The sequence below is a fragment of the Epinephelus fuscoguttatus genome, linkage group LG11 (assembly GCF_011397635.1).
Source record: "Epinephelus fuscoguttatus linkage group LG11, E.fuscoguttatus.final_Chr_v1".
Taxonomy (NCBI): Eukaryota; Metazoa; Chordata; class Actinopteri; order Perciformes; family Serranidae; genus Epinephelus; species Epinephelus fuscoguttatus.
In genome coordinates this window covers 25391043-25405342 of record NC_064762.1, presented here as the reverse complement: position 1 = coordinate 25405342, position 14300 = coordinate 25391043, and the positions used below count along the sequence as shown (strand labels likewise).

At 39.6% G+C, this 14300-nt stretch overlaps 2 protein-coding genes across 5 annotated transcripts in view; one reads left to right on the top strand and one right to left on the bottom strand.

The window, feature by feature from the left end:
• Positions 1–2124, bottom strand: part of fmn1 (formin 1) — a 41272-nt gene extending 39148 nt beyond the window's left edge. The window contains exon 1 of the mRNA XM_049589541.1: positions 2066–2124. The gene's annotated coding sequence lies outside the window, so the exon portion shown is untranslated. The remainder of the gene's footprint in view (positions 1–2065) is intronic.
• A 4663-nt stretch (positions 2125–6787) lies between these two features.
• The window catches only part of ryr3 (ryanodine receptor 3), a 157660-nt gene continuing 150147 nt past the window's right edge, over positions 6788–14300 (top strand). For all 4 annotated transcript variants that reach the window (XM_049589531.1, XM_049589530.1, XM_049589529.1 and 1 more), the window contains exon 1: positions 6788–6925. In XM_049589531.1, the coding sequence (XP_049445488.1) occupies positions 6878–6925 (48 nt within the window). In that variant the 5' untranslated portion in view covers positions 6788–6877. The remainder of the gene's footprint in view (positions 6926–14300) is intronic.

Here is a 14300-nt window from a genome sequence, read left to right as displayed (position 1 = left end):
TAAAATACATATTTTCCTCTTACCTGTAGTGCTGTTTATCAGTCTAGATTGTTTTGGTGTGAGTTGCAGAGTAAGGGAATGGATGATAATTGCACTGGACAGTGGGTGTGCTTGTGTGTGAGTCAGTGAGTGTGTGGTGGAAGGAGAGATGGAGGGTCAGTGAATATGAGCGTTCAGTGTGGTAATGGCATTACATCTTCCTAATTATATTCTCCACATTATCATAGCCACAATATAAAACTTACCAGACTGTTGACAATTACAACCAGACTTCAGCAGCTTGCATTCTTTCCATTTAAGCTCTGGTTCAGTGTTTTACAAACTTTCACAAGACCGCTTCCTAGTTGATATTTCACCTAACCTCCTATCACAACTCATTCATTCATATTAAACTACAAATTCAAATTTCTATATGACATTAAAAATGATATTCTCTTTGTCACTTCTTTAAATGTTTGATGTAATGCAGAGTAAGCCAATATGTAATGAGTGGGACTTAAGTCTGATTTCTTTGAGTGCATAGACTCACGGACGAGAGGCTCATGACAGTGCAGCCTGTAAACATTATTGGTGTCCTCCTTAGCTGAGCTGTAATGTTAGCTAGCTCAGTGGTGCTAGGTGAGCTAGCAGCAGATGCACGCTTCCTTTTGCACAATGATATGGTTGATGGGTGTTGTTTGGTAAAAAGAAAATAGTTCCGACATGAAACTGCTCACAACAAGGTCTGTGGATTATCTTAGGTTACTGGGTCATGATTTCTGGAAAGAGACATTGCTGTTGAGTTTTTCAAATGTATTTTTGGGCGCTTTAAGTCTCCACAAGCCAAGTGCAGACATCTCTACAGCTGATATCTGCAACACTCTGCAACTCATACCAAAACAATCTAGACTGATGAACAGCACTACAGGTACGAGGAGAAATATTTACTTTTGATTTGGGGGTGAACTGTCCCTTTACGACTACACCAAACATAAAACTGTAGCCTACTTTATGGGTGCATAAAAGTAAGTGCAGAGTGCAAAAAGACCTGAATTGATACAAACAAGTATTAATGTAGAGCTGAAACAGACACCACAATCAGTGGAAAATTAGCTGCCAACTTTTTAACTCATTTTCTAAAGTTGTTTGGGTTCTCTGATGTAGCTATTTGCTTGTTTTCTTAGTCTTCTACGATATAATCAGTCACATTGGGGTCTGGACTGTTGGTCAAAACAAGACATGTCAATATGTCATCCTGGGGTTCTGGAAGTTGTGATAGACTTCTTATGTACTATGATTAATGGGGAAAATAATAATTAATAATTGATGAAAATGATGGTCAGTTGCAGCTCTACACTAAGGCATCACAAACAGACAAACAGTACACCTTTGTGCAAAGATAATATGCGTGTAAAACACATGCCTTCACCATGTTTACCAGTTATGTAACTTAAATGTAATTTTGCAGAAAATGAGTGGAAACTGGACACACGTGATATACAGTTTCCCTGATTCTCAAACTTAAGGGTAAAGTAATAAACTTGTAGAGGTACATTTACTGTAATTACGTCAAATTTTAATGTACTTTACTTGAGTATTTCCATTCTGTCCTTCAATATACTTCTACTCTCTATTTTTACCTCACTATGTGTTGATTCAAATATATTATTATATATTTATATTATATATTATAATATATCAATATTAGTGATACCAACACATTAATGCATCAGTTATGATGTTTTGGTACTTTAAATGTAGGCTATTTAAAGACAAGACTTTTACTTAATGAGTAAGACTCTGAATGCAGGACTTTTACTTGTGTTGTGAGTATTTGTTCATTGTGGTAGAGCTACTTTTATCTACAACTACTACTTTACTACTGTTTTTAATGCTAAAATTTATAACTTGACTTTTGTTTTTTTTCCTTTTCACGCAGTAAACTAAATAATTCGGCTTCAAATCTAGAAGAAAAAACCTCTTGACAATGCTTTAAAAAAAGATTAATGTTCTCATTCTTTCGGAAATTAATCACATAAAAGGTCAAAATAAATACATAAATAAACAAAAGTATTTTGTCCTTTACCTAGCGGTATGTGTTTAGTCCGTCGGTGCAGCAGCAGGTTTCTCCTCTGCTGAACCCACAGTGACACTCAGGTGACAGAAGTCAACTCCCCGCCCACTGAAGTGTCACACACAAGTTTAATCCAATCAGCGCTGTTCGTGAGAATTCGGTTGATTCCTATTGGCTCCTCGGATAAGACTCACTGCCATTAATCCTGTGAGGGCTGTCAGGTATGAGGGGGCCACAGTAACACACAAACAGACGGCAGGCTCAGGGAGGATTTTCCCCAAATCAATGTAATCCTCTTGACATCGATCTACTGAATGAACCCAGCAAACCAGTGTTAACTGTGTTTGTCTTGTATTTCTGTTTGTGTGTTTCCTAGTATTAGTTGTGCACTATAAAAGTGACAGTGCAAGGTTAAATGTTGTAGTAACTGTTCTAATAATGCGCACATACAAGAGAATAAATATCTGACATCAGCGGTGGAGGAAGTATACAGATAATTTACTGGTGCAAAAATACTAATAATACACTGTAAAGAAATATTTCATTGCATGCAGGTAAAAGTCTTGCATTGAAAATGTTACTTAAGTAAAAGTATGCAAGTATCAGTAATCAGGAAGTGTACTTAAAGTATTAAAAGTAAAAGCAATCAATACAGAAAACTGTCCTCTGTGATTGTTATACTAATATATATCATATGATTAGATTGTTGTCACTCATGCATTAATATAAAAGCAGGATTTTACTGTTGTTGCCTGAATTGGAGTATTTCATTTTTCATTTATTTTTTCTGTTTTGTATCTCACTGCAAGTATTTGTTTTTTATTACGCATTAATTTGCTGATTATTGTCGAAAATAATAGAGCAATTTTTCAGTTTGTAAAAATTCAGAAAATAGCAATAAGTGCTGTCACCTGTTCACAGAGCCCAAATGTCTACCTTCACAATGTATACTGTCCAATAAAACATACAAACCTACTCAATTACAAGTAAAAGCCTTCTATTCAAAATCTAATTTAAGTAGAAATAGGCCAACAGAGGTAACAGCAAAATGTACTTGAAGTATCAAATGTAAAAGTAGCCATTATACAGCCCCTCTCAACTTTAAAATCAAAGTAACTAAGTAAAGCTGTCAAGTGGACTAAAAAGTACAATATTTCCCAGTGACAACTTGTGAATTCAGAGTATAAAGTAGCATGAAAATGGAAATACTCAAAAAAAATGAACTGAAATACTTGAGTAAAAATATTTATTCCACCACTGTCTGAGATAAACATGGAGAAGTAATGTTGCTCCTTGTGAGTTAAGGCCAAAGGCTGTGTATCATCTCCATGTTAACCTAAAACATGGAAGTCACATCTGCCTTCCTGCCATCTACTGACCGTGGGCTCTATTTAGGTCAGCTGTGCACCATGCTGAGCTGCACACTGGTCACTGCGTGCACGGGGCTAATCTGACCTACTGGCCAGCTGTCTTTGATGGATTACAGAAGTTTAAAGAAAGCAAACAGCTGTTAACGTCACTGAAACCACGACATCAACATCTTCAGCGATAGTTTCGAAAAAGAAGATGGATGATTATGTGTTGGGTTACTTAAAAAAAGATTGCAATATGCAGTTTTAAATATACATCTGAATTGCAGCCTGTGAAGTCATTTAAATCTCAAATTAATTTCCCTAATTTTTGTTAAACATTTACATTATAACGGACCGTTCCATTCACAGAGATACAGAAACACAGCTCAAAGGAATGAACAGGACACTGCACTAAACAACAAACATGTTTTATTGTACAGTTAATGTCACAGAACAGTACAAATCAATGAGACTGACCTTGGTATCTTTAGATGGCACTTACAATGCTCAGTTCCATGCAGTTCAGTTGAATGTGTAAAAGTAGAAATACCACAATGTAAGGTTTCACTGGCTGATATTGTCAAAGTTGTTTAAAAAGTATGATGCACAGAACTCGACAGGCCCTCAGGTCATACATTATGAACAAGACAGTATACTGACTTTCAGACACAGTCGGCAGTAGCTACACATTCAGTGACATTGAGAAAAAAGAGTGTGAAGTATTAAGGCTGTACCAAAGTGTGTACCAGCTATATAAGGTGCAAAATGTAAATTTTATGCCTTTACAGGCTAAAAAGGACATTGTTTGATTATACTCTTGAATGTATCTGAGCTGGGTTAGTTAGCTTTTAGCAGGGGTTGGGGTTGTTTTTTTCTGCTTTGTTATGTTTTAATTTAGCAACTGCCTTATTATGTGTATATGTGGTATAATGAACTTAATTATCTAGATGCCGGAGTATCAAAATTAATGTTTCAATTACAGGAAACAGGTTTTAAAAAGTTGTTAATGAGCTTAGGCTAAGGCTAGCTGTGCATGCAGTCTGATGTCTAGGTTGTATGTTTCTACACACATCTGATACGATGCACATTATTATGTGCCAGAAACGTTGAAATTTTACATTTCCATTGCCCTTCTGTGTGGAGTTTGCATGTTCTCCTTATGTCAGCGTGGGTTTTCTCTGGGTACTCCGGCTTCCTCCCACAGTCCAAAGACATACAGGTTAATTGGTAACTCTAAATTGTCTGTGTCAGCCCTGCAATAGTCTAGCAACCTGTCCAGGGTGTACCCCACCTCTTGCCCAATGTCAGTTGGGATAGGCTCCAGCCCCCCCACGACCCCCAACAGGATAAGCGGTTATGGATAATGAATGAATGAATGTAATGTGTGGTTTTGTTAAGGCACAAAAAATCTTTTAGCTATGGTTAGGAAAAGATCATGTTTTGGCTTAAAATACAGAGTTTGGGGGCACATTCCTGTCAGAAAAAAACAGTGATGTCTCAGTAAAAACAAACTGTTGCTTTTCGTGCCACTATCCCTGCTGGAATAACACAGATGGGTTGCAACAAAACACCCATGTTTGAAACCTAAAAGCCAATGGAAACACACCAAGGACTTGCTAAAACACAGCCCAGCCAACATTTGTATGTGGGGCCCATGCAAATTGCCCAAATTGTAAGTGGGCCCAAGATAAGATGCCTTTTTTGGGCCCAAACCTATTTGGTACCCATTTAGCTGTAGCATAACCCATGTGGGACCCACGTGGGTAAACCTACCCATATGGGCAATTGGCATGGGGCCATTATGGTACCCATGGACAATCCCATATAGGGCCCATTTTCAGCTAATTTACTACCCACATGGGGCCCACATACAAATGTTAACTGGGAACCAGTTTTGTTGTTTGTTGCTCTTGAATAGTGGGCTGCAACTTGGCAGAAGTCTTACCTATAAGTGATGTACCAGTCACCATCTCCTCCGCCTCACAATAACAGAGCCAACTTATATTTTGTATCACTTTAAACATGTTGATATGACATGTATGTGCCAATATACACAATTGTGGTTTGCAGAAACATACTATGCCATCATTTTACTTCTGTGCCAGCAGTCACTGTGGTTTGGTTTTGATCTCTTTAGTAGTTCCATAATAAAGTTTACATACTGTTACGTAACATCTCTTACTTGGTAAAAACAGACTTAAAAAAGGTCAGATTCTGGTTTTAAGCATCTAGTTAGTTACTGCAGTTTGTCTTTGTAGAGCAGCAGTGCACACAGCTACACAGGAGGTTCACTACATGACCAGTAGATGTCACCAATGTCTTTGCAGGAGCCCTGATCTGGAGCATTTATCTCATGTGTCTCCTGATCAGTGAATGAGACCATATGAAGCACACATATGGACACCTGACTGATGTTAATTGGGCTTTGCTCTGTGTAAAAGTGACACTAATGGCAGATACAATTAAGACAGATAATTGGATGGATCTCTGTATATAAACTGCACTGAATCTTTATGTGAGTTTTATTACAGAGGTCTGGTGTGATACAGCAATATTTAACACCGAGATGACCTTTATATGATCCTAATGTCGTTACAGTTAAAGTAGACACCATAACTCTCCTTGTAAACCTGCCTATAAGATATTATATTTACATCTTACTGACATAATTTTAAATCTACTGTATGTTTAAAGCAAGTTAAATGAATGGAGTGAGGGTGGGCAGGCAGGTGAAATGACTCTGCTCCTCAGCAGCACTGTGCTTAATGGTTAACAGGAGGGCACTGTAATTTGTAGCCAGACTAATGACCACATTAGACTTTTCTACTTTCCTCTCACATGAATAAGCAATAAGCAGCAAACATGCAGATTATGTGTTGGTTTCTAACTCTATCACAGGTGCCACAAGTGTCAGGTGTGTGCATGTGTGTGCATGGCTGAGGTGAGAGACAGAGCCATTCATAACTTTGAATGCAGCCAGTCTGCTGCCATTCATCTGACCACCATGCGTCATTGTCAGACAGGGAGCCGGTAAAAAACTGCTGACTCAATTTTGCAAAAAGGGGGTTCACCGCAAATGTTTAAAAAGTAGTAGCAGCCTGTTTTGGCTCCTGAGCATCATCAGGAGCAGGAGCAGCAGAGCAGCATCACCACCGGGGGTTCGTCCTCTGATGCCCCGGCTCCGTCCGCTCGCTGGTCCGCACTGCTGCTGCTGCTGCTGGCGTCTGGGCGCAGGGAGGGAGGAGGGGGAGGAAGAGGAGGAGGGCGGAGGAGGAAGAGGGGGTAGGTAGGTGGGAGAGGAGAGGAGAGAAGAGAGGAGAGGAGAGGAGAGGAGGAGGAGGGGGGCTCGGCCGGGCTGCCCTATATGGCTGTGGATGAGCTGTATGCTAATATCGGCTTGAGAGGCACAGCATCGCGTTTCTGCCGGCAGTCAGTGGTGGCTTCCAGAGTCTGAGCAGGCTCCTTCACAGCCATGGCTGAGGGCGGAGAAGGGGAAGACGAGATCCAGTTCTTGAGAACTGTAAGTAAAGATAATTTCCATCGGTGCGGTGCCGAGCCGTGCTCTAACGCGCACTCCAGTTTCGCCAATTAACGCCTTCAGTGGCGGCACACTGCACCGCCAATTAAGTTAATCACCCGTACAAGTTGGATTAATGTGGAAGTTTTGGGAAGGAAATGCATCGTCAGTGGTTGATTTTTGACTTTGCATGCACATGATTGATGATTTTTGTGGAAGTTGCCGCAGGTTGCAGCGCTGCACCCCGCGGCCACGGCGCACCTGTCGACAGGACTCTTGATGTGGGGAATCTCAATGAGACTCCCGTCTGCTGGTGCAAGGGCAAAAATGACTTCACAAGCTCTTGGCCATTCCATAACATGTGCCCCTCTTTCATTTTTCCACCCTTCATCGCTTTCTTCTCCGGGAACGCCTTGTTGCAGAAACATTTTTATTTTGCAGCCTTTTACTTTTTTTAATTCTCCCCGGGGAGAGGAGTTTCAATAAGTTGTGCTCACCAGACACCAGCCACCTCCTGCTGATTACTATTTTAGTTGTTTGACGCAGATTGCTTACGTTGTCCCTGCTCTATGTGGTTATGCACAGCAGTTATCCCTGTAAATGATATGACAGCTTGTATGTTGGTGTGGTGGGAATATCTGTCGCGCAGTATTCTTCTCCTGCCTGTTGAAGCTGTGTGACCCAGGTGCCGCATGGAGAGCAATGAGGCTCAGTTATGACACATGCAACATGCTCAGCTGGGGTGCCCACCTGGTTTCATACCATATAGCTTAGATATGATTTATTTTATTGTCCTGATCCTTTTCACTCTGCAGTGTTGTACATTTGTGGAAGAGTACCCTGTAGTTTGAATCGTCAAGCATCCTGTAATAGGTATAATGTTATGGAAAACATTGAACCTTCTGTCTCTGAGGATTTATAAAACACAACTTTCTTTATGTATAGCAGTTTGTTTTGACTTTATTCCTGGGTTGAAATCTGTTGCTGTCTAAATATGGAATTTAATGAGATTCAGCATTACAAGAAGTATACCAGCAGTTTTGCATGTTTTTGCCCATTTGCTACAAATCACTCACATAACACTGCTGTGATTTAGTAGCAAGGATTTGCAGTGTTTTGCTCAGGCTGCCACTGGTTTCCATTTATTTCTGTAGGATATGTAGTGGGGTCATGCATTGCAGACTTATTTTGTACTTAAAGGTCCAGTGTGTAGGATTTAGGGGATGTATTGGCAGAGATGGAATATAATAAGTTTGTTTTCTTTAGTGAACAATCACGTGAAAATGAGAATCGCTGTGATTGGTTATCTTAAAATGAGCTGTTTATATCTACATAAGGAGCGGGTCCTCACTCACAGAGTCCGCCATGTTGCACCACCATGTTTCTACAGTAACCAAGAGCAGACAAACCAACCTGGCTTGAGATAGGATTATCTGCATTTTTGTATTTTAGTTTCAGCTGCTGTAGTTAGCTTGGTGACAAGCCGAACAGTGTTGAAAAAACTCTAATTTCTATCATGAAACTGATTTATTCAGTGTTTTTACTGGTTTATATCACTGGGTCCGTTTGTTTTTTAGTGGAGGGGACCTCTGTGGATAATTCAGCTCCCAGTAAAAACCTCCTGAACGTTTGGATCTTAAGTTAATAGAGAAAAAAGTTGAGCACACATTAGCAGGTGCTGGGCTAACGACCTCTCTCTGGCAAGCTGAATAGCATTAGAAAAATATTGATTTTTAACGTGAAACTGATTTATGCAGTGTTTTTACCGGTTTACATCCCCTGGTCCATTTGTTTTGGAAAACAAGAGACCTCTGCGGATAATTCAGCTCCTGGTAAAAATCCTCTTAACATTTAGATCTTATGTTATCAGAGAAAAAGGGTGAGCAGACACTAACAGGTGTTGGGCTAGCAGCCTATCTGGGTAGTGCCAAACAGCATTGGAAAAACATTGATTTTTAATGTGAAACTGCTTTATATGTTGTTTTCACCGGATTAAATCACAGAGAATGTTTGTTTTGGAGAGGAAGAGACCTCTGTGGATAATTCTGCTCCTGGTAAAAATCTTCTAAACATTTGGATCTTAAGATATCAGAGAAAAATTGTGAGCACACATTAGCAGGTGCTGGGTTAGCAGCCTATCCACGATGTGCCAAACAGCATTGGAAAAACACTGATTTTTAATGTGAAACTGCTTTATATGTTATTTTTACTCGATTAAATCACAATGTCTGTTTGTTTTGGAGAGAAAGAGACCTCTGTGGTTAATTCTGCTCATGGTAAAATCCCCCTGAACAATGAGCATTGACAGAATCCTAAGCAAGAGTTCAAACTTGGCACATGGCAGAACTTTCAGCTGGTTGCAATCTGTAATTCTCACCACTAGATGCCACTAGATCCTACACACTGCTCCTTTAAACTGCACTACCACAATAAAGTAACATGGACAAAAAATGTCAAACACCTGTTAGCTGTGACGTGCAATGTAACTCAAGCTAGTTTTTGCTGTGCTTGTAAAGATTCTCATGCTTTGCAGATATAAACACAGAGAAAAAAAAAACAACAACACTCCAGCAATTTATTGTCATGTTTCCTTTCATAAAGTTATGGGGCTTTTGAACAGCAGCAGCAGAAGCAGTAGAACTACAAGAAGTAGTTCTTTCCTGGATCCTACATTTCCCATGATGCAACTTATCTTCTCTCACTAGATCCCCTTGCCTGGCTTGAAAAAAATTATACTTAGTTTTAAGACATATACGATTAAAACCAATCTTCACTTATAAGATGTGATTTTTTTTAAGTATCTAAAACATGCAAACATGCTGGTTTGATCATTCTAAGTGACATTTTCCATTGACGTCCATTTTGGCTGACAGCCTAACGACATTGTACTCCTCAGTCTTGGCTTCGAGATGTTGATGTACACCGCAGCAGTATTATTAATCTATATGTAATCCCCTTCAAGTCTTGGCTGGTTGTTAGTGGCAGGCGGGACCCTGTAGTTAACAGCTCCTACTATTTGTGATGCCAGTGATATGCTGACCCATGCCTCTCAGATTCTACTGTCACAATGGCATCCTGGTTATCTGATGACAACAGCAGTTTGAGAAGGGGGGTTCCCCTGAGCTCCACAGAGCCTTGTTATCAAACCTCAGCCTTGAGTGAAACGCGCCCTCACAGGAAGCCCTAAAATTAGAGCGATAATTGAACAATCTGTTGAACGTCATGGTGTAAGCCTGTGTACAACTGCCGGGTCTTTTGTTTCATGGATTGCATTTGTAGTGTTGTGCTTGTTCCAGTTTTTGGAAGGACAACAGTTGCAGGACCAAATGTGTTGAAATCTGCAGCTGTTGTCAGGTTCTCAATTTTTTTTTCCGAGTCAAGATATTTATAAGGAATAAAATTGCAAAGTCTCTTGTTATTGGATATGACTGTCAGGTGTTGACAGAAGTCCAGACATTGTGATTCAATTTCAGGGCGGACGCTGTCTCACCTTGCTGTTGATGTGTAACGTTGGGAAAGCTGGCAGCGATAAGAGCCTCTCTGTCAAAGGAAACTGAGGAAAATGTTACACCTCTACTGCGACATAAAGACAGCAGTCCCTCCTGCAACGTTATAGACCCACACTGACGCCAATAATGGACATACAAAAGTTGTAATGGATGGCAAAAGAAGAACCCCCACAGTGCATGAAATTCTTTGCTCACTGACTAGGAATGACTTTTCTTGGACAGCTCATTAACTCTCCCGAGATTTAATGTTGAATGGGAAAATGATGCACTTCAGTTCACACATGCACAGGACAACAAACTAGTATTTACTTTGGTGGTTTGGTGGGTATCATCAGTGCTCAGCTTTGGCTTCTACTTCAAACAACACTGTTCTGTCTTTAATTTATGCAGGAATCAGAAAATGTGCAAGTCATGTTCTCAGTCTGTTAACTGCAGTGTTATAAAACACTGTGATAATTGCAGTGGCGTCAGAAAATGATGCTTAGTCACCTGTGTTATTTGCAGTATTGGTACTTACTGATTGTGCTGCTATGTGAAACAATGCCTTTACATTAAACAAAGCATTATTATTATTAACTGGCTTCTTTGCTGAAATGACACAAGTCTACGTTGTCATTTCTTCGGGTGAATACTTTTTTAGGTTTTATTGGAGATTTCTTTGTGGTCGAGCTAAAACTGACCGCTCACCCCAAATAGTGATTGTCCAATCTTAGCGTAGCATATGTAGGCATGCTAAGCTTTGGATTTCCCCACATGCTGATGTAATGCCTGGCAAACTCACAGCTACTCCTACTTAAGATGGCTTCTCTTTGTTACAAAACTGTTTGCCTGTTGAAGGTCTAGTCACCGAAACGTTGCAGCAGCATTAAAGTCATTATTTTTTGCAAGTTTTTCTACAAGTTTAATTCTTCTCGGCCCTCTCCTACGCACTTTTTTGAAAATACATGTGCGAAATATTCCTTCATTTTGGGTTAAAAATAAAATTTTAAAATATAGCATCAAAAGTGGGGATTTTTCCTGCTGTAATGTGTTTTAAATTAAACTTAAATACCCATTGACTTCTATCAAGAATTCTTTAATTTAGTTGGAAAATCATTGCTTTCTTGTTTTAATTTTTCCAACAGTGTTGTGTATTTTTCAGCCCAGTCCCCAGAATAAAATGTTGGCAATGTACGATTCTGCAAAACACGGATATGTTACATTTGTACGTTTCATATTCATCATATCAACATCTTTAAAGTAATGTAGTTTTGATTACATTCATATGAGCTGAGTTTGTCATCAGGAGCAGGAGGGGATGGTGGATAGTGTGACACCTAGGCGAGACTTCTGCCAGGCCGCAGACAGCAGCAGACCTCTGTCTGAGACCAACAAAAGCAGGTTCGGGACATGTCCAGCCGTGTTGGTAGCAACAAAAGCAGGTGTTTTAAGCCAAAACATGATCTCGTCCTAGCTGTAACTAAGTGGTTTTGAGCCTAAACGTAGCCACACATTAACCACAGCATTGTCACGTGATAAAACTGAAAATTAAAGTGTAAAGAAATGTGAAGTTTCAACATATCCACTACATATGAAATGTAGAGAATGTGCAGAAATGCTGACATTTATTCCGCCAACTTGGTTGGTATTTGTATAATTTCACTGAAATCTATCCCCTTAATACTTTGAAAGGAACCTAGTGGCAAATTTAAGGACTCCAAATTGGACACCTGTAACACTTAAATGGCTTGATGCTTAAATATTTGCTAAATGCACTGTCCATCAACATCAGTCAGGATCGAAATGATAATAAAAGCCAATTTTTATGAAATTTTTGTTTTGAGTTGATTTGAATAAAAAAAGTAATATAATTTATTTTTCATTTAGAATTTATTTTAAAAAATTACCCTAGAAATTTGTTGTATTGCTGTCTGAAATTAGAGACCCTTTGTTTCTTAAATAGCTGAGAATTTCCTTCTGGTAAAGTTTCCACAGTTATCATTGTAAACTGCGTGTGTGCACTGTGTGAGAATGGAAAGCTTTGCAGGCGTAGCTACAGTTACTGCAGCAGGGTTAAGCTAAAGGTCAAACAAGGTGTATTTTGTTGTCTGCTGAACTTTTTAGAGACACGATGTGTAATTTAAACTTACTTTTCCAGGTGAGCTACTGTTACACCTTTTTAAAACAAGACGATCGAGGCTCGCAGTCCACCGGTAGCTACTCGGGGCTTATTTGGAGTTTATGTTGTTCTGGAAGCCTTCTGCATACCAAGGCGAGGACTCTGGGGGTTTAAATTTAGCCTTTTTAAAGATGATGCTTCCACAGCACATACAGCTCTGCTCCGCTGGCACCGAACCACACCAGGGGAAGTGCTTGAGTCAGGGCAGCACAAGACCAGTGACTCTTTAACACCATGTTTATGGGGATAAAGTAGCATTTAGAAATCAAAAGCTTGATACCACACGGTGATATACTGTTTGCACTAAAGCTTAAAACGTCAGAGTGATGGACAGTGTCACTGAGCTTTGAAATGACCACAGCATGTGTTCCAGTAAATCTTCAAATGCATTAAAATGATGAATGTGTTGCAACATGGTAGGTTTGTGGTGAGCTCAGAAGCGTTGTGTTCGTTTTAATGTTTTCGCTTAGGGCTTATCACTGAGGAGTACGTCCAGTAATTGAGTAATGCATGTAGATGGCCCGAGAAGAACTGAATTAAGGTTGTGGATCTTAAATCAAAGAATTAAGAGTGTAAGCTCATGTTCCCACGAAGGTTGCTTCTCTGATGTAACTGGTTGAAGAGTTGTCAAAGACAAGTGGAGTCGAGTGTCAGTGAAAATGAAGACATGGTAAATACAAACGTTACAGTGTCGGACCCATCTTAATGTAACATGAGATCTTCGGAATAAGTTAAAATAGTTTCTGTGGCAGTTTTTTTTAGAACAAATTTTCTAGGGGAATCTTTAGTTTATTTTTGCAGATGTGAGGTGATTGCCTGGAAGCGGCATGTCATGAAATATGACACTGAGATGAAACTGGTACCTCAAACACACTGAACTAATGCATACAATAAAAAACCCAAACGTAGGCTGATGGTTTAACAATGATAATCTAGCTCCGTGGACAATTCTGCCTCCTACTAATTATATTAAAGGTCCACTGTGTAGGATTTGGTGGTATCTAGCAGTGAGGTGGCAGACTTGAAACTACAGTGGCTGATGCGAAGATGAAAAAACGTGAATGGCCCTGTGTAGAACTGGTGTTTGATTTGTCCATTCTGGGCTTCTGTAGAAACAACATGGCAGACTCTGTGGAAGAGACCAACTCTGTAAGTAGATACATGCTAAGGTAATGAAAATACAAGTCTTATTTGTTTACAAACTAATGAAAACACAGTGATGATTAGTATATACCATTCCTGTCATCAGAAGCCTTTAAATCCTACACATTGGACCTTTAATGCTACAAATTTGCACATTTTTCATTTTGACACTGAAAACAATGGTTTGTATCCTATATTATTTTTAGGTTTCGGCTTTTGTTGCTGTTGTTCTGCTTGAACATAGTGATACTTATTTCCCACCAGACTATATTTTATGAAAATTGTTTGAAACATTGTTTTGTCAAGTTTGTCCAACAGTTGGACAAACAATCTCACCTTAAGGTCCATTTTGTCAAAGGCAATTTTATCTTTAATAAGACTATATTGCCTTTATTTGATAGGACAATTGGAGATTAACAGAAGAGAAGGGGAAGGCAGGGTAAGACATGCAGCAAAGGGCCGCGGGTTGGAGTTGAACTGGAGCTGCTGTGGTAAGGACTCAGCCTATGGTACATGGGTTGGGCAGACACTCTACCAGAATAGAGAATAAGATTACAGTATAAGCATG